At 39.2% G+C, this 24,462-nt stretch overlaps 1 protein-coding gene across 13 annotated transcripts in view; it reads right to left on the bottom strand.

The window, feature by feature from the left end:
• Positions 1-424: 424 nt before the first annotated feature.
• Positions 425-24,462, bottom strand: part of Mier1 (MEIR1 treanscription regulator) — a 51,431-nt gene continuing 27,393 nt past the window's right edge. For all 13 annotated transcript variants that reach the window (XM_006503399.3, NM_027696.3, NM_001286222.1 and 10 more), the window contains 7 exons: positions 22,973-23,045; positions 17,729-17,880; positions 16,974-17,055; positions 15,551-15,645; positions 10,565-10,692; positions 6,358-6,497; positions 425-3,756 (listed from right to left, as the gene is read on the bottom strand). In XM_006503399.3, the coding sequence (XP_006503462.1) occupies positions 3,428-3,756; positions 6,358-6,497; positions 10,565-10,692; positions 15,551-15,645; positions 16,974-17,055; positions 17,729-17,880; positions 22,973-23,045 (999 nt within the window). In that variant the 3' untranslated portion in view covers positions 425-3,427. The remainder of the gene's footprint in view (positions 3,757-6,357; positions 6,498-10,564; positions 10,693-15,550; positions 15,646-16,973; positions 17,056-17,728; positions 17,881-22,972; positions 23,046-24,462) is intronic.

Raw genomic sequence — 24,462 nt, 5'->3', positions numbered from 1 at the left:
AGATGCCTTCCAGCTCGAACCCGGACATGTGAGCCACTGGCCGGCCCCAACATGGTGGTATATACTTTAATTCTATCACTTGAAACAAGCTCAAAGGCAGTTTGGGCTGCATGTCTAGGTGTAACATCCCAGCATTTGGGAGACAGATCTCTTGAGTCTATGTAGTAAGCTCCAGTTCACTCAGAACTACATAAGAGACCAAACCAACAAAACACAAACTCCAACACCTCCCCCCATATTAAAAAAGACAGACAGAAAACAATCCAATGTCAGGTAACTAAAACCAAGACCACAGAAAAACCGTTGATTGCACTGTTCGTGGGCATGGAGGCACAGGGATAGTACAACCTTCACTGTGTGTTCCGAGCAGCACAGAGTTTAAACACTGAAATTAAAACAGTGAAATAACTAGACACCACACAAGTATGTTTACAAAAATATTTTAATGAGCATATCAGAATGGCAGAAGGAAATGGGAGGAAGGACATATTTTACAGTGCAAATTATTATGCAGAAATTTAAAAACATCTAATTTATAATTTTGAATGCCTACTTAAATTACTTCAAATACATTTTAAAGCTCAACAGATCCGCGTTGAGCTGAGTTACAGATTCTGAACCTTACTGAGAATACATCATAAACATTGTGTTTCAAAGGAAAATGACAATGCTAACTACCAACAGAGACATTTCTGTTTGAGGCAGCATCTCAGGTATCTCAGGCTTGCCTCCAACTCACTATGTAGGTGAGGACGGCCTTGAACTTCTGATCCTCCTGCCTCCACCTCCCAAGTGCTTAGGATGACAGGCATGTGCCACCACACCCAGTTTATGTGGTACTGGGCATGGAACCCAGGCTTCATATGCACGTTGGGCAAAACAGTCAAACTACTGAGCTACATCCCTACTCCTGAAGGCTTATTTTCTCATCTCAATTACTTAAGTGCTCAAGAGTTATGAAATATACTAAACCTTTAACAAATTACTCATGATATTGCCAAGTTGTTTAAAAGTGCAATGACTTAAGTTTCAGTGGCTGCAGTTTTGAACAAAGGGTGAAATACCTGTACAAACACAGAACAATGTAGTTTGGAAAAGCTGAGCATCGTGTATTAGAGAAATGTTTCATTATGCATACTTTAAAAAGAAAAGTAAGATATATGAACACATATACACCTGGCACATTTCCCAACATGCCTGAGAAATTCCTTAAAAAGTTCCTGTAACAACAGTTTCAAGAACTCTAGGAACTTGCCCAGCAGTTGTAGCCTTTAAAAGGTGGGCTGACACCTCCAATAGTGTAATGATTAAAAAGCATCACTGTTTTTTAAAAAAACATTCCTAGAGACCATCTGTGACAAAGAGTTAGAATGGTTTGAACTCATTTAATAAAACCTGCTTTAGAGAATAGATTGTTGCTGGGTGTGGTGGGAAACACCTTCAATCTCAGCATTAGAGGGCTGAGGTAGAAGGATTGTTAAGTTCCAGGCCAGCCTGGGCTACACAGTGAGACTCTGTTTTGTTTTTGTTGTTTTTAAAAAAAAAAAAAAAAAACACAGAAAAAAGAGAGATAATAGAAATGGGTGGGGGTGGGCAGGGAAACAGAGGCTATGATCCATCTGCTAAAGCTACTTGACCTACTGCCATTCTGGATAAATTAATGGTTTTCAATAAAACAAACAAACAAACAAAATCCTCTCATGCTTCTTAGCACTTCCATCTGAAACTGACTTACTGGGATATTTCTGCAAAAACAATAAATGCATATTATGTGATGTACTGTCAAAGTGCCTTCCAATACTGGTCGAGGGAAAGGAAGCAGTCTGGACAAATCTAAGAATACTCTGAGGGAGAGGCCTGGGCGATCATTCTCAGTGCGAACCTTTACCCAACCTGCATCAGACAACTGAGCCTGTGAAAGGAGCACAGATCTGCCTTTGAGAGCATTGGCTCTTGAACTGATGGCTGAGATCAAACTGAAAGCAGCATTTGGGGATGTGCCTGTGTGAGAAAACATAGCTAATAATCATTCGCTAAAAAACAGTCTGGAGATAGATTGGTCTATCAGCTGTAAAAAACTACATTTTTTAAGAAGAATTTTGCACTAAAAATAAAATGGCACCCATCCATACAAGGCTAGTGCAGATAACCCTTTTTAAAAATCACACAGAACAATGATTATTTTGTATGTGTTTCATTTTGGAAAAACTATCAAATCTGACAAACTGGATTACAACTGGAAAAATCTGAAAATTCTTAAAACCATTATTTTCTCATAAAAATGAATATTGCTACCTGTCAACAGTTACTCCTTGGATGTGGCAATATTGCAACATCACCTGGTCTTCCCCTTCTGTTGACTTAATGGAAACGATGAGAAATCTTATAGGGCACATGAGAGCAACTGAACAGGATTCTATTCAGCATGATACATCTACGCACTTAAGCTGACGGTAAGTTTTTGTTTTGTTTCAAAATTAATTTATAAAATTATAGCAAATGCAAACAAGCTTGTAATCTGAGTATCATGCTGAAATTTAGACATCCCAAATTATTTGTCAGTAAGTAGAAGTTTGAAAATAACGCATGTTCATAATTCTTTATGAATGCTTTTACCACCTGGATAAGAAACATGACTTGGTTAACTACACACACACTTAAAAAGTCATTAGAAAAATCTTAGCAAAATAAAATGAAAGCTGACAGACTCAGAATATCAGTTCCTCTCATAAAAGTTTACCAACTGTACAAGTTAAGAAAATTATACAAGCTTTTTGTATTAAGAAAAGACAGCTCAGTCAAGACATATGTACTGTAAAAATCTTTCAAAGGCTACAAAGAATCTGGAAAAATACAGAATGTATTTCTTAAGCCCAGATAAGAATATGGAAAGACATCATTGATGTCAACAATTTTACAAATACAAACCTGACTTGGTTTATTTTTAAACTTCTACATATAAAAATCATGCTAGCATAACCTTCAGGATTCATGAGGGTTTCCTTAGTAACGATGTTCAATTTGTATGGAGAGAAAAATGTCTGTTGTAAAGACATTTCCAGATAATAAAAAATTTGATGTTGAGCAGAAACACAAACTCTTTTCTTCCTCATAAAGAATAAGGAAAGATTACCTTTTAATCAAATATATGATTTGGTTTTCAAAGGAGAAGGTGCAGTTAAGTCTTTGGGTCATTCAAATTTACCAATGTTTTTATATCCTTAAAGAGGGCTTCAAAAATTTGAAGTAAAAGAACTTGTAAAAGGTAGAATTATGAATCCCATTTCTTAAAAGTTAGGACTTAATTCAAATTTCAAGAGTTAACCAACTGCTTTAAGGAAATCAGCTTTCTAAAGGTCACCCCCCAACCCTGAAAATTGTAGTCAAACCAGACTTTACTGCAAAGAAAGTGAAACAGGCCTAAGAGTTAGTCATTCGTGTTTTCATGTTCCTCAAACTTCCCATGTGAGACTGCTTCCTGGAAAAACTCAGATGAGCCCGGACTTTCTTTCCCACTGCTGTTTATCCGCCGCCTTTTGGCAGGTCTCTCATTTTTTTCATCAAAATCATTTTCATTTCTTGCAGTCATATGGGCAAGTTTTGGGTCAGTGGTCAGGTTATTTGCTTCATAACCATTAGTGTCCATATCTGTAAGAAGTGGTTTCTTATTTCCACCTGTTGGTCCATTAACATGTAACCCTTCAACTTTTACTTCTTCTTTGTTTAGTATTTCTCCTGGTCCATTAGATGAGACACCTACATTTGGAGAGAGATAAATGAAACTTAATACAAAAAGCTAAACTTGTCAACTCTTCTGAAATATCTGCTACAATACACACTTCCAACAAGGAACAAGGAAAGCACCAATCTGAGTGCACTCACTTGTGGCGTGGCCATGGCTTACCAGCAGACATAGCAAGGTCTCCATCGGCTGCACTGCAGCTTCCTTACACACCAGGAGACCCAAACCAAGTGCATGTTACACAGCTGATGATCAACTAAAACAATGGATTTTACCCTGGCATATATTAAAAGTGTACTAAGAGGCTGGAGCAATGGCTCAGTGGCTAAGAACACTTAACGTTCCTAGAGGAAGACCTGGGTTCAGTTTCGAGAATCCATAGGGAGGTTTACAAGCACCTGTATGTAACTCAAATGGTGGCTCACAACCACCTATAACTCTAATCTCAGGAGATCTAACACCTTCTCCCAGCCTTCTCAGGTCACACAGTGTCTCTCTCCTTCCCCCCCCTCCTCCTTACACACACACATACACACACACACAGCACCCATACACACCATACACACAAGCACTACTATGTAAGAATATACTGACATTGTTCCTACAGGAGGTGGGATCTGAGGCTGAAGCCATTCTGGATCGTATGCATCAAGAACCTTAACCATCTACAATAGGTAAAAAAAGTAAAATTATTCTAATTAAATAAAGTAGCAGAAAGATCATATTAGAGCTGACTACGGCACTAGAGATACTCAAACCATTCATTCATATGAGCACTCTATTTGTATATATGTCTGCATGACAGAAGAGAATGTCAGATCCCATTATTAGGTTGTAAGCTACCATGTGGTTTCTGGGGAATTGAACTGAGGACCTCTGGAAGAGCAACTAGTGCTGTTAATCACTGAGCCATCTCTCCAGCCCAAGATATTTAAATCTAAATTATGTAACAAATATTCAACATAAAGAATAATTCTCAAAGATTATATTTTGGTCAAAGAAAATACTCAATTATTCTCAGCTTAATATGTATCCAACTCTTTTTTTTTTCTTCTGTCTTTTATTTTATTTTATTTTATTTTATTTTGAGACAGGGTTTCTCTGTGTAGCCCTGGCTGTCCTCGAACTCAGAAATCCACCAGCCTCTGCCTCCCAAGTGCTGGGATTAAAGGCGTGCGCCACCACGCCCGGCTGTATCCAACTCTTGAATGCACATAGGAACTATGCATCATGTAACACTAAAGAAATAATTCTGTGCTAGCTAGTCTAAAAAACTACATTAAACTGATTAAGGACAAAGAACTATAATACTATTTTGGTGCATTAACTGAAAAGGAAATAAAGCTAAAAAAATTGAGTATATAAAAAAATTAAGCTAAGAAGTTCTACTCTTTTTTTGAAAAACCTGAAAATTTGGATTATATTTACCTGATCTCTTCTGAGCTAAATAGCATTTTTTCAGTCATTTATGAAAATTATCTTACTCTAACAGTGTTTTCTCTATCAAACAGCTAAAAGAGGAAAGGATTTTCTTGGTGTTAAGATGTTAAAGCAAAAGAACCAAGAATCTGAACTCCCTGAGCATCTACACCAGTTCTGAGTTCCAGCCGCACTGCATCTTACATTGTTATTCACAAAGGCACAGCTGACAGCAGGACAGCAGTCTAACAAGCAGTGTCAGACCTGCATGGCACTGAGACCCACATTCTGTGTGTCCAGCTTGTTCTTTTTCTTGGGAGGGGAATTTTTGGGAGTTTCATGTGTCTGTCAGAGAGATCTGCTGTCTGGTTGGTTGTACAGAGAGAAGTACACAGGAAAGGAGCATGGAGTGCACTATGTAATGAATACGCCACCACAGTGAGTGTGGGGTCAAAGCTTTGCCAGTTTTCGTCCATCTTCTCCATGGCTCTCCCATTTCGGTTCTTAACTCCAGTTTCCTCCTTATGAAGATGCTGCGCAATCAGGCTCGCTATTTTCTGCTCAATAATATTCTTACTTGGGACAGTTAAAGTAGAAATCAAAACAATTCTGAGAACAGCTCTTATAGATGGACCTTCACATACTCTGAAGAACACTGTCTTGGTTTGTGTATGTGTGTGCTGTGTGGTGTGTGGTATGCATATGTGTGTGATGTGAGTGTATGTGTGGTGTGTGACATATGTGCATGTGAGAAAGAGAATAAACGTTTCTGCAGAACACCCATGCCCAGGCTGATAGCTAGCTGCTTTACATCTGTTCACTGTTCAGGTTACGATGCAAAGTCAAACATTCAAAAATTAGTTATTACCTACACTTTGAGTCATTAGATTAAAGTACATGTAACAATTTCTCAAACTAATGGAGAAAGAAACATGTTTCTGATGAAAACAGAGGGCTCAAGCCTAGGCATTATCCCACTCAGCTGGGATCAGAGAAGAGATGCTACTTAACGAGAATTTCCCTGTGTAGCTTGGGTCATACATTTCATTTTGAGATGCCACTAAGAACTCTTTCCAATGACTCCATAGTGTCATGGGATGTGTGTTGTTTCTTATTAGTTAGTTTACAGTGCATTCTTTGAGCCATTCCAAGTGTCCTTTACAGTGTAGAACTGGGTGCATCTCCAAGCGGCTTACCGTTCTGATTCCTACTGCTGACAGCGCCATCTTCTTTCTCGGACTGGCTGTTACTGCTATTTGAGGCAGTGGGAGGGGGGGATGGTGCTCGGCTAGAAGCAGCACTTTCACTTTCATCCAAAAGACGATCCATGTAATCCCTTCAAGTTAAATAATATGACTATTATTCCCTTAAAGACAATGCTGAACATTAAAATTAGTTGAAGTTAAATTTGCACACCCCTGTTCACAAATCCATCCTGACTGCCACTTACATTCAAGTCAATGCCTCACAACTGTACCTGGATGTGAACACTTCCTGTCAACTACACATTTATAGTGCTATGTATGAAGGTTCGAAGCTAACGAAAACATCAAGTCCACAGCAAGTTTCAAGACTTTAAGATGTGCAGAAAACGGCTCAAAATGGTGGGACTGAAGCTGGAGTGTGTATAAGTACAGAGGTAAGGATGAGGGCACTGGGAGTACAAAGTGATTTCTGAACAGAAGTAGACTGGGTTTTCAGATCCCCAGTGCAACTGGGCCCAACCCAGAGGAGCCATCCCTGCCTAGCCACTACACAGATCAGCGTGATCTCACTGCGATGGGCCCAGTCCTGGGCTGATTTATAACTTTTATTACAATCACATTAGTTGAGGATCATACTATGCTGGGGTGAAAAAATCCTGTCTGAAGGTAGTGATTTTTAAAAAATAAAATGCAGATAAACCCATGTTTCCTATCTACACACAAGGTTATTGTACTGAACATGAAAGTGGCAGACTATGGCTTGTGGGCTGGCTGCCACTTCTGTACAGTCCAACTGAAACATGGTCATACATTTGTTACCCCCAAGACTGGGCGGCAGACATGCTGGATCCTTGCGGCTCACTAGGCAAGCCAGCCAGTCATGGCAGCAAGCCTTGGGTACCAAGGGAAGACCCCGTCTAAAAAAACTTTGTGGGCAGTTCCTGAAAAGTAACACCAAAAGTTGCCATCTGGTCTCAATACACATACACGTGTGCATACACAAGCCAAACATGTACCACAGAAACATATTATGACCAGAAACTAACATAACAGTCTTGACGTTATAAATGTAATGGCATTTAGGATCTTCCAGCACTACATTGCTCTACATTGTCATTAAAAAAACAACTGCAGAGTCAATCTGAAGCACACAGAAAGAGAAACAGGTAAGATGTCTATCACAGGAACTTCAGAAACAAAAGAAAAAAAAAAAGAAGAAAAAAAAAAACACTAGACAGAATTACTGAAAACAAAGCCTATGGGAGTGAATACTGGAGAGTTTAAAAAAAAAATTCCAAAGGAAGCTAGATAAAAAGACATCAAAATTATGTTCAAACTTTGAATGTGGCAATGATACTGTGAGAGATAGTCACATCATCTTTATTTTTATCAATGAAATCCCAAATGCTTAGGAAGAAAGTCAGGTCCCACATTTGAAGAAGTTGAGAGCACTGGCATTGAGGTAACTGGAGTTTTAAGTATTATTTGGAACAGCAAGCTCTCCAATGTGAATGTGGCTCTCAATCCCTCCCCTGTAGTAGAACTCTCAGAGGCTGTGGGCAGAAAGGGCAAATGTGCTTCATTCTGGGGAACAATGGGAAGTGGCAAAAAAAGAAAAACTTAACAAGGACTTTTAAGATAATGCACTTAGTCTAATGTGAACCTAAAATAAGGAAAAGAAAATTCACAGGTTTTACTTTAAGGTAGTGGTTCTCAACCCGTGGGTCATCCCCACCCCCAGGGGTCACCTAAGACCATCAGAAAACACAGATATTTACAACTCATAACAGTAGAAAATTACAGTTATGAAGTAGCAACAAAAATCCTTTTTTGATTGGGGATGGCCATAACCTGAGGAACTGCAGTCAAGGGTGGCAGCATTAGGCCAGCTGAGAACCACTGTTTACGGCATTAACATGTACTATGTAACCACCTAAGAGACATCGATTAGCAGAAAATGCAAGCAAGCCAGAGATATTTCTCATGGAAAATAATAATTTCTCAAAACATGAATAATAATGTAAAGTCTGGTCATTACTTCTTTTCAATTTTTGTTATGTATTCTGTTAAGATAGTGTCTTGCTATGTAGCCTTGACTGGCGTGAAACTGTACATCCCCGACTAGATTCATAGTCAGGGAAATCCTGCCATCTCAGCTCTCTGAATGCTGAGATTATAGGTGTGAGGTATCACACCTAGCTGGTTGCTGCTTCTTATAGAAGGTATAGTATACCTGTAAAGAAATACTGTGGTTCCTTTGCGGGGAAAGAATTTAAGGCAGGCAGGCAGGCAGGCAGGCAGGCAGGCAGGCAGGCAGGCAGGCAGGCAGGCAGAGGATAAGAAGCTCAAAGGAACAGAAGTCAGTCCCTCAAACCCATGGTTATTGCCTACACGAAAGACCAAACACATCTGTGACTTCATCCCATTCTTACATGGGACTGGTGTTAACTCACACCTTAGGAAAACAAGGTATGGTTTACTTTACCTATGGTGTGTCCACCTATAAAAAAGTTCACCTAGGAGAAACTAACATGTTCAATACTTTCAAAGCTTTTCAGAAACTATGAGAGATTATCTGAGAAACAAAAATGTTTGGCACATCCCTGCCCACCCTGCTGCCCTGGACATCACAGAGCCAACTAAGCCAAGTCCTTAGCACATTCAGCCCTCTGCTAAGGCTTTCTGAAAAAGAAAACTAGATAAACTAGGACTCTGCAGTAGCATGGCAAATGTGCTGTGTTCTCATGTTGATGATGACAGAGTCAGCACTTGTAAACATTGTTTCTGAAATAGAGGAAGGATGGAAGGGAGGGAGAGAGGGAGGGAGGGAGGGAGGGAGGGATACAGCTAGTCCTACATCTTTGTAGTACCACTGAATAGCCCAGAAAAATAATAAATTTAGCAAGTGGTTAAACTGTTCATAAACTAAATGATCAAATTAAATTCATTCAAGTATTTGTAGAGTATTTATTACGCAATGAGAAAGTCTGTAGAGCTCCTGTATATGAAATTCAATCCTAATGGTCACCAACTCTGAATACCTGGGGAACAGGAGAGGCAGCGTGCACTGCCTTTTGCCAAGGATGGATGCTATCCACTTGCTCCCTTGCTGGGGAGCGATGCTGGCAGCAGCCTAGGCAGGTCTTCAGCACACTAGGCTGAGGTATTCCAATGCTGAGCCCCCACCTATGCTTTCTGACTTTATTTTGCTTTGGGCTTTAGCATGTCTGACCTGAGGAAGTACTCAATCTATAAATGAACACAACAAAGAAACAGTACGGCCCAGAGGTTTGGAAAATATAGTCAAACATGAGCCAAGCAAATGTGTGTCAAGCACACAGCATCTTTATTCGTGTACCCTGACCACATCGACTTACAGCCGGAATGGAGCTAAGAGGATTTCTTATGCTGGAGACTGTGGGTAGGCAGGCAAGACACACCATGAGTGTGAGTAGAGCTACCATCACTGCATCACTCCCAAGTCTGGGCTGTCTTAGCATTATTATTACTGTGTCCTATACGATTCAGGAAAACTAGAAAAAGGTAAAACTAGTAAACAAGAAGATTCAATGTGACCCGATGGCCACATTCCTGTGCTCCACCCCCTCCTGTTTAAGAACGTCTACATCTGTATCTCTTAGTTCCAGTGATCAAAACAGGCTGCTCAAGAAACAAATTAATTTCTTTTCCTCTTTAATGGCCTTCCACTGGTTATATAGCCCAGTAGTTTTAGGAAACCTTGACTTCGTCCTAATTTTACTCTTCTCAAAGATCAAAACTAAGCCATAGGTGGTGGCACACATACATAATCCCAGCACTTGGAAGATTAACATAATTGCGAAGAATGAGGCCAGCTCAGTCAGGACTACATAGCAAGATCTTGCCTCTAAACAAACAAACAAACAAACAAACAAATAAAAGGGGGGAGGAAGAAAATGAATTAACGCAAATGTAGTATTAATACATTCTCCTTTTCCATTTTAAGAAGACCTAATGAAAACCTGCACTCGAAACCTTGGTTTTATGCTTGTTTTATTAACAAGCATGACGGTTTGGAATTCTTCTTAAGACAATGAAGTCTGTATGCCTTACATGTCAAGAGATAATGTTTATAAACTAACATAAACTGTACTTTGATGTACTACAAAGTTCATAACTCTTTTAAGAAAAATCCAAGAAAGCTTAGAAAACAACTCACGTTACACCAGGATGAAGATTATATTTCTTTTTTCCAAACCTTGTTTGCTGAGCAAAGAAATCATAGCGCTCAGACTTTTTCCACATGTAATAGAATGCTACACATTCACCAACTGATCTTGTTCGGACCTGTAAGAAACAAATGCTTGTTTTTAAGAATAATCTCCTTAACAGAGCTACTTCATGAAAAACAACGCAAGTCTGTGCTGGATAGTTTTATGTCAACTTGACATAAAAGCTACTGTCATTCGGGAGAGGGACTGAACTAAGAAAATACCTCTCTAAGACTGGCTTATAGGCAAGTCTGTAGAGGATTTTCTTTTCTTTTCTCTCTCTTTTTAAAAAAATTTATTTATTTATTATATATAAGTACACTGTAGCTGTCTTTAGACACACCTGTAGAGGGTGTCAGATCTCATTACGGATGGTTGTAAACCACCATGTGTTTGCTGGGATTTGAACTCAGGATCTTTGGAAGAGCAGTCAGTGCTCTTACCCACTGAGCCATCTCTCGAGCCCCGAGGATTTTCTTGACTGATGATTGATATGGGTGGGGCCAACCACGGCAGGTCATGAGGAACAAGGCAGGAAGCAGTGTTCTTTCACTGTTACTGCTTCAGTTCCTGCCTGTAGTTCCTGCCCTACCTTTCTTTATGTGACAGGAAAGTGTAAGCCAAATAAACCACAGTGTTTTACCATAGCAACAGAAACTTTAAGACAGACTGGAAAAAATCGCTATCACTTAATTAATATACATGACAAATGAATATACATTATGAAAAACTACAGCAACTGTATTGAAAACTATTCTTTCTGAATCCATTAAGAAAAATAATCAATAACTATATTAGATATTTAGCATTCTTTTTTTTTCTTAATTCAAGGAGACCACAATTCTAATATTTTACAATAAAACAAGTATTCCTTTACTACAGATAGGACAAGTAGGTTAAAGTGACTCCAAAGAATACATACTTTTTGCTTACAGACTGTCTTGGGAATCTAAATTTAACTTCTCTTATAAAGGATTTCCCACAAGAAGCATGGAACTGAATCTTGAACCTTGTAGAAAAATCAATTCAGAATGAATCAAAGACCTTAATATAAAATCTGAACCTCTGAAACAGCCAGAGGTAAAACACAGGCTAAACCGTTGCATGCACAGGGATAGGTGAAGACTCTCCAATGAAAAAAACAAACCCAAGAAATGGCAAATGGGATTGCATGCAATTAAAAGCTTCTGCCCAGCAAATAAAACTAAGAGTAAAGAAATAACCCACAGAATAGGAGAAAACTTTCACCATCTATTTATCTGAAGTGGATTAATTATTTAGGATATATAATGAACTCTGAAATGGCCAATGAACACCAAGAACTCAGGATTCTTAGCCTTCAGAGAAATTCACACTAAAACTGCTTTCAGACCCCATCGTACCCAAACCAGAATGGCTTACCACAAAATAAACAACAAAATGACTGAGAACAAATTCTGCGTGAGTGTGGGGAGAGGACACTTATGCACTTCTTGACAGGCATGTACAACTGGTAAAACAAGAACGGAGACCAGCATGGAAATTCCACACAACACCAAAGACTGAGCTACAATGTGACCACCTACATAATCCCCAGGTATATACCCAAGGGCTCTAAGTTAGCGCATCACAGAGCTACTTGAATATTCCTGCTTGCTGCTACACTATTCATAACAGCCAAGAAATGGAACAAGCCTAGCTGCTCATGGATATAAAAATATGCACACATACAATGCAATTTTCTCTAGTTATAGAGAAGAATAAAATGAAATTACAACATTGTCAAGAAAATGGAAGTCTTATGTTAACCAAATAAGGCTAACTAAAAAGGAAAATAGTGTTTTCTTACATGTAAAAATCTAAATGCAAATTTGTGTATGTTTAACAGCTAAGAAGTCACCAGCATACAGGTCATGAAAACAAAGCAGGGCACTACTTGGAAGGATGAAGGGGCCAAGAGGAGGCCTGGGAGGTGTCGAGTGAAGAACAGAGTACAGTATGTGTATCAAAAGGCAGTAAGGAAATCCAGAAGTTAAAAAGAAAACAAACAAACATCACCAACAAGGTATTATGGAGCAGATGTGTTGTAAATCCCAGCATTTGGGAGGTAGAAGCAAGAGGATGACGAGTCCAAGGTCATTCCTAGCCATGCTCATTTTTAGCTACAGAGCCAAGTTTGAGGCTATTCTAGGGCATAGAAGACTCTTGTCTTAGAAACAGAGACAAAATAAAAAACCAGAACAGAATAAGCAACTGATCAAACAGACAAAAGCCCTCCAAAATCAAATCATCACAATCCTCACAAGCACCACCACCACCATCATCACCATCACCGTCACCGTCACCGTCCCATCATGGGGATGTGGGCAGGAGTGGGCGGGGCAGTGAACAGAACAGACAGTCCTCACAGGAACAAACAGAAAAGGCCAATTTAAAAGTTCACCTTATTAGTGCAACAACAGTCTAGACTCATTTTCCTCCCAAAACGTCTGAAACTAGGCCAGGGAAAGGAAACTAGGCTACACCAGTACTTAGGTTTTGTACATTAAGACACCACCGTGGCTCTACAGCTATTCATGCAAATGATTGGTTTCCTAAACATCTGAAACTAACGATCAACAAATAGTGCTGCTAAAAATCTTCTTCACTGTTGCACCTTGGAGAGTTATTGGAGTTACGTGTAAGAATAAACATGGTTCAAAGAGAAAAGGCGCGCAGCAGTGCTCTGGAAACAAGGTGGTCAACAGGCTTAGTCTACAAATTTCTCATCATCACAAAAACATCTTTTTGGCACTGATTTTACCTACTATTGATAACACCCTCTCTTATCTAACGTAGATTTTTATTCCCTTTCTTCCGCTCTGCTTAAACTTTTATACTTGGAATCAATTCCAATGTTGACCATTAAAGCAGTAAGGGCTGGAGGAAGGGCATTCAGTGGTTTAGTGTGTAAAGGCCCCAGTTCCTAGTACCCCCACATGGTGGCTCAGTCCAGTTTCAGAAGAGCTGATGCTCTCTCCTGACTTCCTTGGGCACCAGGAACATATCTGGCACACATACAAGTAAAACACTAATCAATATACATTAAGAAAAACACTTTCAATGTTTTGCTTCCTAATGAATGACTTCAAGCAAGTCAGTTTTTAATTTACTGAAACCAAAAGCCAGGATATCTTGGGCGTGTGCTATTACCACTATATAAAATCTTCATTACGTAAGCCCACTATAACAGAACTTAATGGTCAACATTGGAATTGATTCCAAGTATAAAAAGAACAACTTGGTATTTTCACATGGGACCCTCAAAGAATAACTGTCCTCACTCTGCTCACTAGAGCAACTAAGTCCAGCACAGAGCACGTGGGAGAGGACTCTCAAGCCCTGGAACCCTCAGAGGTTCCAAGTCAGCTACTGCGTGTTTAAAGTCCCCCAGGGGGTTGACGTTGTACTTTCAGTTGTGTTCCAGAGGGGCCCCGAGAGGCAATCCATCACAGCTTGGTAGTATGTGCATGCCAGGAATACTAGAAAAAGAAAATGCACCTTTCAACCTGGAAAAATGAATTTTAGAACAAATTCCGGAACATGCAGTCAGTCACTAGCATAAACACAACCTTTTCCCAGAGTGCTCAAAGCATTAGAGTTGGACACACTGGGTGCCACCCTTTGGAGAGTCAATACTCAAAGCTCCAAATTTCTCTTTCACCACTGATGTATGTTTTTCTTTTGTTAAAGATGTAGTTATTTTTGATTGTGTGTGTGTGTGTTTGTGCGCATGCGCACGCTTGCACACACACTTGCATGTTCGTGCAAGTGCCAGTGGAAGCCAAAGGTGTAAGATCTGCTGGACCTAAAATTACTGGTGGTTGTGAGTAACTCAACATGAGTGCTAGGTATTAAATGTGAGTCTCTACAAAAGTAGCCTTGGTTCTTAACTGGTGGGCAATTCATAAGCAGTGCCTGATGCTCCCTTCCACACTCATGATAAATACAACAAAAAGCTTTTGAAAATAATTAAATGCTCAAATCTTCAAGTTATTATGGAGTTCTTGAGGCTCTATACTGTATGACTTACTTAGAGGAGACAGCAGCCATCACGTTAAGCCTGCTGTGATTGATGCCTCTGGAAAATATCACTTTAAGAATGAGTTACGACCAATTAGGACTTAGGTAACTGCAAACAAAATATTTAAATTGGGAAGTAAAATGGCTCATCAGGTAAAGGTCCTTGCCACCAAGCCTGACCATCTGAGTCCAATCCCAAGGTCCTACCTGGGGGAAGGAGAGACTTAGAGTTGTTCTTTGACTTACACACTGTAGCACACTCATATATCACACAAATATTTCCACTGCAAATTTGATGTTAAAAGACATTTTACAATTTCAAAATTACTTTAGGGAGAAATTTGCAACTGACAGCTGCTGGAAGAGAGAAAATGTCTCCCTCAATCAGTGACAGGTTAACTGACACACAGAGCATGCTCCACACCGAGGATCAGTAGTCAGCTCAGACACACTGAGACGCACTGCGATGTGTGTGTCTGCATGTATGTGTACTTCAAAGAGGAAAGTAACATGGAGATGGTTGGACAGGATATGGGAGGAGTTACAGGAAAAGAATATAAAAACACACTGTATGAAATTCTCAAAGAATGAATAAAAACATTATTATTTTTAAAATGTAAACAAACCTTATGACAGATAACAGAAAGTCATAAATAACTGCACTGAATACACAATCTGAGAAGTTGACTATGACTTATAAATGAATTCAATTCTTAAATACTTACAGTTATCATGCCTTGAAAAGTCACCTGGCAAATACATCAGGCAGTATAAGGATTCTTATTCTAATTAGTTGTAAATAAAAAGATTATAGTATTGATCACAGAAACTTTAACACTAAGAAAGTAAACTAAATTTATTCTTGTAAAAAGAGGGCATAAATCTTTACTTACTTTATTAGCCTGAATCAGATGAAAATCTTTTCCATAGGCCTTCAGCCCTTGCTCAAAATTTCTACACTCTTCCTCTGTCCACACAGATAACTCCTCTGACAAAATGAGGGGATAAGAGCAAATTAATATACCAAAAAGAAAATGAAAGCAAAAATGTAACGTTTGACAAAGCAATGAAAGGAGTGGAGTATCTTAGCCTTAAGTGCTAACACTAGTCACTGCAAATGACGCAGGGTTACAAATTCCCGATTTAATACAAATTGGAACAATTTAGTCCTAAACTCTCCAATCTCAAATTTGGACCACTTGTTCCTTCTTCCTTGTTGAGGCAAGGTCTTGCTCTAGCTCCTGCTAGGCCTCCAACCTGTGATGCTTCTACTGTGTGCCACCTCTTAGTGGACCTCCTCAGTTCTTCTCAGCCCAACTAACATTAGCCACCTTTGCATTCCCTCATCTTGGTAAGTTCTTTCTGACTTCGGACTCTACATGGAACTATGTTCTGTCCCTTCTTCACCCTCTTTAAGGAACATAATTGTTACCAGTAAAAATACTTTGTTCTCAGTTTCCTCTCAAATACTCTCCTTAGCTAGGTTACACTACAATTGGCTCTAACAATGCCCTACAACTCTCCTCTGAAGATCAAAACCTATTTTTCAGCTTGCCTCTAGGTTTTCAGGCACCATGTTGGCTGAGACTTAAACGGTTAGGTTCTCAGAGACATAGAGCCTTCAGACTGACTTCAAGTAAACAAATAATCCACTACTGTCATGTCTATAGACACATACAAAATACTCTTAGTGCAATGGCCTAGGGGTCAGGGTTAGAGTAAAAAAGCCACCAGTTTCAACTATAGCCTTATTGCTCATGAGTTACACTTGCCTCAACCACAATACTTTGGCTTAGAGAGCTAAATCTCAGAATTTCACTTAATACTTCTTTACCTGTGCATCTGGGTATGTGCACCACGGTGAGTGCAGAGAGGCCAGCAGACACCTTGAGGGAACTAGTTCTCTCCTTCCTCCGCGGCATGGGCTCTAGCTCTCCAATCCAAGTTATTAGGCTTGAGGCACAACCACTTTTGCCCCTGGGCCATCTCACTAGCCCAGACTCATAATTCTAAAGTTAGGCAGTAGGTGTTATAGTACTTAGGTCATTGGGCTATTATAAAGATCAAAGACAAAAATCTTTAAATATGTTTTGTAAGGTATTGTATACTTTAGACTTACACTTAAATGCCGATTTTGCATAAGAGAACAATTTTAATCCCATTCCCTATAACAATTTGAGTGATACTTTCTCTGTAAGTGTCTACTGAATTCAGAAAGACTAGAATTAGTAAGCTGAGACACATTCAGGAAAACTAAAAAGCCTAAAATTTAAAATTTCTGCCAAGTCACGTAACAAAGGTCTAGTGCGTGCTCACCTCGAGCTGCTTTGACATTAAATCTCAGTCTTCTCAAGGCTTCTTCCGTATCAAAGCTGCATTTAACCAACTCATATAAAGCCTAGGAAAAGAAAGGCGCTTACATAAGACTCACCGATCACGAACAGTTCAGGCCGATGCAGGTTTTTAAGAGCACATTTTTCTGAATCATGTATTTGTTTCCAGGCTTTCTGGTCCAATTATAGTGAGAGCAACATACAGAGCATCGAGGAAAAAAATGAATTTCTAACTTTATATGCCTCTTGCTATGCACAATATATGTGTATATAGGGGTATGTAACTTGATGACCACAGTAACCCAGTAACTGACATATTGATTTCACATAAAATATTTTGTTTAAGCTGTAATTCTTTGGAGCCATCTTGGATTCCTAATATTTTAAACAGGTTGAGAAAAAAAAGGTTTTTAAAACTATTCTCATGTTAGGTTCATGGAAGTATTAATCTGACTATATACACAATGGTTATGTGAGATGCAAAGGCCAACTTGATCAGAGTCATGGATTCTCACAGAGAGAATAGAAAACAAACAAAAGAAAATCTAAAAAAAAACACTTTTAAAAATCATTACAAAAAGTATATGCAGGCAAAGAAAGGTTTCTGTTTACTGGAGCCAAAAAAGCACACTAAAAGTAGTCAGTAGGCGCTGTAATAAGGGAGTCCCGGTGGACGAGCGCCCGCACTGAGGAATGCCCTTTATGAGGAGACCCACGGCGTTATCCTTACTCACGGACCTGCTCATTGTCTTTGATATGCGAGCCTTCAGGGATTGCTTCCACACCTTTCTCATCCCCTGTCCTTCTAGACGCATCCTTAAGAAAGACAACCACTTTCTCTTCTGGTAAACACTCTGGATCCCACAGAAGCTGATCATCATTTTCATACACTAAATTAAGAAAACAAATGTTAATCAAACTACCCCAAATTAACATAATTCATTCATGTAGGACATAGGAGACATATCACTAAACAAATAACTCCGATTTTTTAAAATGACATTTGTTTTCTCTGTATGTATTTGCATGTGCCACACCACACAAATGTCCCTACCCTGAGACAGTTCTCTTCTGTGTAGCCTCGACAATTCTAGAACTTGCTTAGTAGACCAGGCTGGCCTCCAATTCACCTGCCTCTGCTGGGATTAAGGGGGATACCACAACCACCCAGGAGCCAGCTCTTAGCACGTGGAGCTCACTGGTCATCAGGTTTGATGAGAGTGCCTTTACTCACAGAAGTGGCAGCCATAACTTTTTTTCTTTTTATGAGACAGGGTCTTGATATTGCATTCCAAGTTGGCCTCCAAGTTATGATCTTCCTGCCTTGGCTTCCCAAGTGATGAAAGTCAGCTGGGCAATGGCAGCACACACCCTGATTCCCAGAATTGGGAAAACAGGTAGATCAATGAATTAAGGGCCAGCCTGGGCTACAGTTTCAGAATAGCCAGATCTTCATAGAGAAATCCTGTCTTAACTGCCCCCCCTCAAGAATAAAGCCTAAATCTCAGCAAAATTAAAAATATAAAACTAGAACATGACCTAAGACAGTGCCTTATGAGGCTAAATGACACAGACACATGTAAAACCCAGAAGCCACAGCTTGAAATTGAATCAGTGCCACACTTGTGGTACTAGAAGAGCAAGACAAGTGCTTCCAAGAGTGACTTTCAAGCCTGGTTAAATCCTAGAGTGACCTGGGTTAGAAAGAAGCCTGCTGGGTTTACTAACAAGGACATGAGGATGTGCGGAGCCGAGCACTGGGAGGGACTGGAAAAGCAAATAGAAACTGAAATAAAACCAAAACTTTCTGACAATTCTGGATGGGAGAGGGAGATATGACAGTGTCAGCATAGCAGATTGGAAATCTAGTTCAACAAAGCTCGTAAGACCTTTGTTTTTAAAGACAAGAAACAAATACTTAAATCTCAACAGAAAAATCACTTGATAAAAATCTTTACAAGACACAGGATGGCTGTCAAAATACCTTGTGTTATAAAAAGGCATTAGCAGCTAATTAAGCAATTCTTCTATGATAGGCAACGTATCAATTGTTTCACATACACTACCTTCTTCCTCCATCTTCACACGTACTTTAAAAACCCACCTATTCCTGGTACTCTCAATATATACTTCTTCTTCTTTTTTTTTTTTTTAAGATTTATTTATTACATGTAAGTACACTGTAGCTGTCTTCAGACACACCAGAAGAGGGAGTCAGATCTTGTTGTGAGCCACCATGTGGTTGCTGGGATTTGAACTCCAGACCTTTGGAAGAGCAGTCGGGTACTCTTACCCACTGAGCCATCTCTCCAGCCCTATACTTCTCTTCTTAAAAGACAATATGGAAAGAAATGTTCTACCTTCTTTTTCTAACTGCTAAGCATAATAAAGGCCAAAACTGAAATATGTTGACTGCCTTGATAAGTGAATTTGGACAGAGTACTAAATTTCTGTTTTCTGTTCTGCAAAGGGAATTGAGTCCTCATTTTATGTTTTATAGGTTGTCTCATGTCTTCAAGAGTAAGTGAAGGGCTAGGTGTGTGAATCCCAGGATTCTCCTAGCTATATAACCTAGAAGATATTTTTGGAATCACTGACAATATTCTGTAAATCCTTAAACTGGGAAGAGGGCCGTCACCAGGTGGCGCCACATGACAAGTCAGCCTCCTTCCTGTGAGGCTGGCTGAACAGCGAGCTCTGATTATTTCAGAATAACACAATGCACTTTAGACAATTACAATAGAGTCACTAATAAACATGAGCTGCGAGCAACTGGAGCCTCTCTAAATCCACACTGCATAGGCAATATGCACACAAATGTAGTCTACGTGACAAACATCATACACTGGACATGAAGAATCGCGTGATAAACAGATAGTAAAATGAACCCACAGTACTTAACAGGTTCTATATCTGTGTACTTAATTAACAACAGGATGAAAATTTAAAAGAAAAAAGTTTGTGTCTGCACTGACCACAAAATTGTCTTTTGTTATTATTCCTTAAGAAGCAATCTGATTCATAGAGCATTTACATTATATAATAACCAAGAGATGAGTTAAACATAAGAGAGAGGATGTCCATAGGCTCTATTCAAATTCCATAGCAAGTCACATAAGAGAGTCACATATGTTTTGGTGTCCATGGGCCAAGGAAGAGGCAGTCTTATAGTCAACTCCCACAGAGAGCAAGAGAGGTGTACTTTGTCAAGCATAATTCACATAAAAAATGTAAATAAATGTTAATGAAGGTATAATCAAGGATATTTTTGTAACCAAAATAAATACAGGTTTCATAGGAAGATGCCTACTGAGTGTGTATCAGTAAGTTCTAAGGAGTGATATCCAGTGGGAAAGAGACCAATAAAGACAAATCCAAGGACAGACATACATTCTGCCATCTTTCTGGAGTCATCGTGGTGGTGGTGGGGTCTTTCATCTCTATAAAGGACTTCTGCAAGGAAATCAGAACCAGGCATGGTGGCACACACACCTGTAATCTCAACTACTTGGGAGCTTCAAGCAGGAAAATAGCAAGTTCTAGGTTAGCCTAGATAACAGATCAAGCTGTGTCTCAGCACTCAAGGGTTTACAACAAACAGGAGTGCACTAATCAACAATGTCTTTCACCAACTTCAGTTTTAACAGTGTAATGTGGAATAGTGGTATTTGCTTTATGTTTTCAGGATACACTACAAAGAATTAAATCTTTTATTTTTTTAAAGCCAGAATTTCTTTTTCAGTTATTAAACTTTCTTCATACAATACCTTCTACTCACATTATTTGCCCTCTCCTCAAAATGTGAACTTGTGAAACTTCAAGTTAAGGCAGAAGGTGCTGACCACCAGCTGCCTCTTGACAATGTCAGGGCAATGTCACTTCCCTGCATCCTGATGCTCTTCCTAATCCACGAAGTATACTTCATTTCTCAAATGAAAGCCAGGCATGATAGCACACATCTTTGATCCCAGCAATTGTGGGGCGGAGGCAGGGGATTTGCTGTGAGTTCCAGGCCAGCCTGGACCAGAGTGAACCCCTAAGAAACCCTATCTCAAAAAAGGAAAAGGCAGAAATAAAAAAGCTTCCCATCAAATTCATACCTTACTGCATATAAATTACACGCAACTAACTTCTAAAATCAGGAAAACATTAAGCCAGAATAGACATTATTTTTGTTTGTACGTTTGGTTGGTTTTGCTTTGTGTGTAGTTCTGTGGACTAGGCTGGACTTGAACTCACAGAGAGCCACCCGTCTCTGCCTCCCAAGGGTTGGAATTAAAGGTGTGCACCACTGCTGCCCAGCTGGACTAGGCAATAGTTTTAAAAGTAGAAGTTATTAATTTATTTACTATGATATTTGACTATATATATTAAAAGGTCAAGTACAAGACGAGATTATCCTTAATCATGATACCAAACTATTACGTTTTCCTTTCATCTACTAAAAGGCTTGTCTTGTATCCTAGGGAGTGAACCTAGGGCCTTTGTATGGTATGTACACCATACACAAAGTGTTTACCACTAAGCCACACTCTCAGCACTTAATATGAAACTTTCAAAATACAGGCATTACTTTCTTCGTAGCAAAAAAATTTAAGACACCTAATAAAATGAAACAAATATTTACCTTTCAGTTTCTCACTAACAAAAGAGAAGAACTCAGCTACTCAGCTGTGATTATGGCCTGCTATTATATAGTCACAGTACTTAAACTTCAATTATATACAGAAAAGCCAACAGACCATTCTTTTTTTTTTTTTTTTGTACATAATCATATAGAATATACCAAATTCCAGCACAGGACAAGGTGACTCCAGGCTGGTGCCCTCAATGGTTTTTCACATTACAGGGACTAAGTTGGACAAGCCTGCAAAGGCAAGGGTGAATGATATTGAAACACTGGCTACAAAACTTACTAGCTTGTGAAGTTTCCTACTTCTCACCTCTTGCAGGCAGGCAGAGCAGGTATATATTTAAAACAAAGTATCTAAGGGAGATGGTAAAAAGAAAATAACACCAAAACCTCCCCAATTCTAAGGTGCTCTGTGTAAAGCTGCAATGTGAACAGTGAAAAAGAAATGTACAATTGGCTCCAAGTCATGCCGCACTGTTTATGAACTCATACACAGTCTTTCTATAACCCACCTAAAAACGGTAGAAAAAACAAGAAAAACAAAAACCAAAACCAAGAAAAAAACCCCCACAGAATCCTCATTTATTTTATGTTATTAGATGTATGACTGGCCTTAGACTTTGATGTAAATGGTTAAAAAAAAAAACTTTTGAAATTTAAATATACAAGTAGTATTCCCAAATTATTTTAAAACACACAACAAAACATTCCTTTTTAGTAGTATTGAGTTTTAGAAGCAAATAACCAGTTGTTTAACATTTGGCTTTCAAATTGGTAATTGAAGTTATAAAGGCTAGAAACTACCAAGTTTAGGACATTTAAAATACAGAGAAACATGTTTTTAAAAGAGACTGGATATTTTATGGCACACACCTCCAGAATTCCCTTGTTTTCTGTCAGATTTATACAGAGAAAACTGGAAACAGTGATCATTATGACTGATATAACAGCTTCCTTTATAGAAGCCATTAAGAGTTATTTAATAGGCTATCATGTTCTTATCACATTCTGTATGTTAATTAACAGACCAGGCTGGGTATAGTGCCTGCTGTGCAAGCCTGAAAACACAGGTCTGGATGCCCAACACCATGTGTGAAAGCCAGAGTGGCAGCAAGCATCTGTAATCTAGGCGCTGAGGGTAGAAAGACAGATGCTCACTGGCCAGCCTGCCTAGCTAAATAAACCCTGTGTCTCAAGGCCAAGAGCCAACACAGGAAGGAACCCAACCTTGACCTCTGGCCTCCACATAAGCACAAACAGGTATGTGTATCTACACACAAACTCACACCATGCCCTCAGGAAAAGTCCATCACTTCAAAAGTTCAGGGACTTAATTTAATTTAACTCACCTTTTTCATTTTCTTTGTATCTACAAACACCAACTGGAATCTCAGCTTGAAACATGGAGCCCACCATGATTTCCTATTTTAAACATAAAAAAGATCTGGTGATAGACATGCAGTGTTCATGTCTAGCCTCAGTATATTCTTGGGTAAACTGACTCTGGTCTCTGTCATAAAACCAATTACTACCTCATGGTACATTGTGAGGATGAACGAGTTCATAATAGCTAGAGGCTTAGATGCCTGGATGGGAAATAATGGTGAAATGTAATATAAATAAAACACACAAGATATAGAGAAAAATTAGTAAGTGAATTTTGCTTAATTAAAATAATAAAAATACCCTGAAAATCAGAAAAGTCAACTTGGGGTGTGTTTTTGAACATCTACACTTAGGACAACTCTGCACCAGCAGTATTGGCAACACTAGGAAATTTTTAGAAATTGAAGTCTTTAGGTCTCTACTCAATAATGAGTGGAAACTAGTGCTAGAGCCCACTGCTTAACACAGACCTAACACTTACGTCTGAGCTTTAAGATAAAGGGGTAAAACCATAAAAGGTTTGTAAAAGTTTGGCAGGAACTTAGCAGACTCACTTCCAAACCAAGGTTAGTGCTTGGCTTTCTTTCTTTTTATTTAGTTTTTTATTTTTCTAAGATTTCCTTATTATTATATCTAAGTACATTGTAGCTGTCTTCAGACACCCAGAAGAGGGCATCAGGTCTCATTATGGATGGTTATGAGCCACCATGTGGTTGCTGGGATTTGAACTCAGGACCTTTGGAAGAGCAGTCGGTGCTCTTAACCGCTGAGCCATCTCTCCAGCCCTTGCCTTTCTTTAAAAAGGTTTGAAACTGGCTCTCAAAAAAGTCAACTGGAAATCACCAATGAGAGGTCTCATGGCATGGGGATCACAACAGATGGATCTGGCACTTTACAGTGAAAAATGACATCACAGGTATGAACATGCTGTAGGAAGCTTAGATGATTCTAGGGGATTAAATGGAGCTTCCTCTCTGCTGCTGCTGTCTTCTCTGTAACTGGCATCTTATTTTACCTACTGTAGCTTCAGATAGGCCCAACTTGACAAATCCACTGTTCTACTACAGAGGAAACTCAGATTTTCTGGAGGTCAGTCTTCAAAAAAGACCAGCACATATGACAAACTTCCTCCATGTGGGATGGTTTTATTTTAAAGGTATCCACTACAGAACCCCTCTTCTGCCAATCCCTGCCCCTCTTTTTACTTTACTCTACCTTTACTTCCAAGGAGACCCAAATAGCCATATTCCTAAGTCTTAACCCAAAACAGATAATGATTCCCTACAGATCTTCCATGTAATCAATCCTCCTTCAGATAATCATCTACACTACTCTGGCACCTCCCCAGATGGGAAAGGACTGCACACAGTAGAAAAGAAGGCGCAGAAGGTAATAACTCAGTCTCTGATGACTCATGACACTCCTTCTCCAAAGAAAACAGCAACACTCTCCT

This window comes from Mus musculus, chromosome 4 (assembly GCF_000001635.26).
Source record: "Mus musculus strain C57BL/6J chromosome 4, GRCm38.p6 C57BL/6J".
NCBI classification, from domain to species: domain Eukaryota; kingdom Metazoa; phylum Chordata; class Mammalia; order Rodentia; family Muridae; genus Mus; species Mus musculus.
Note: the sequence above shows the minus strand (reverse complement) of the source record. Positions and strands in the feature narration are given on the sequence as shown.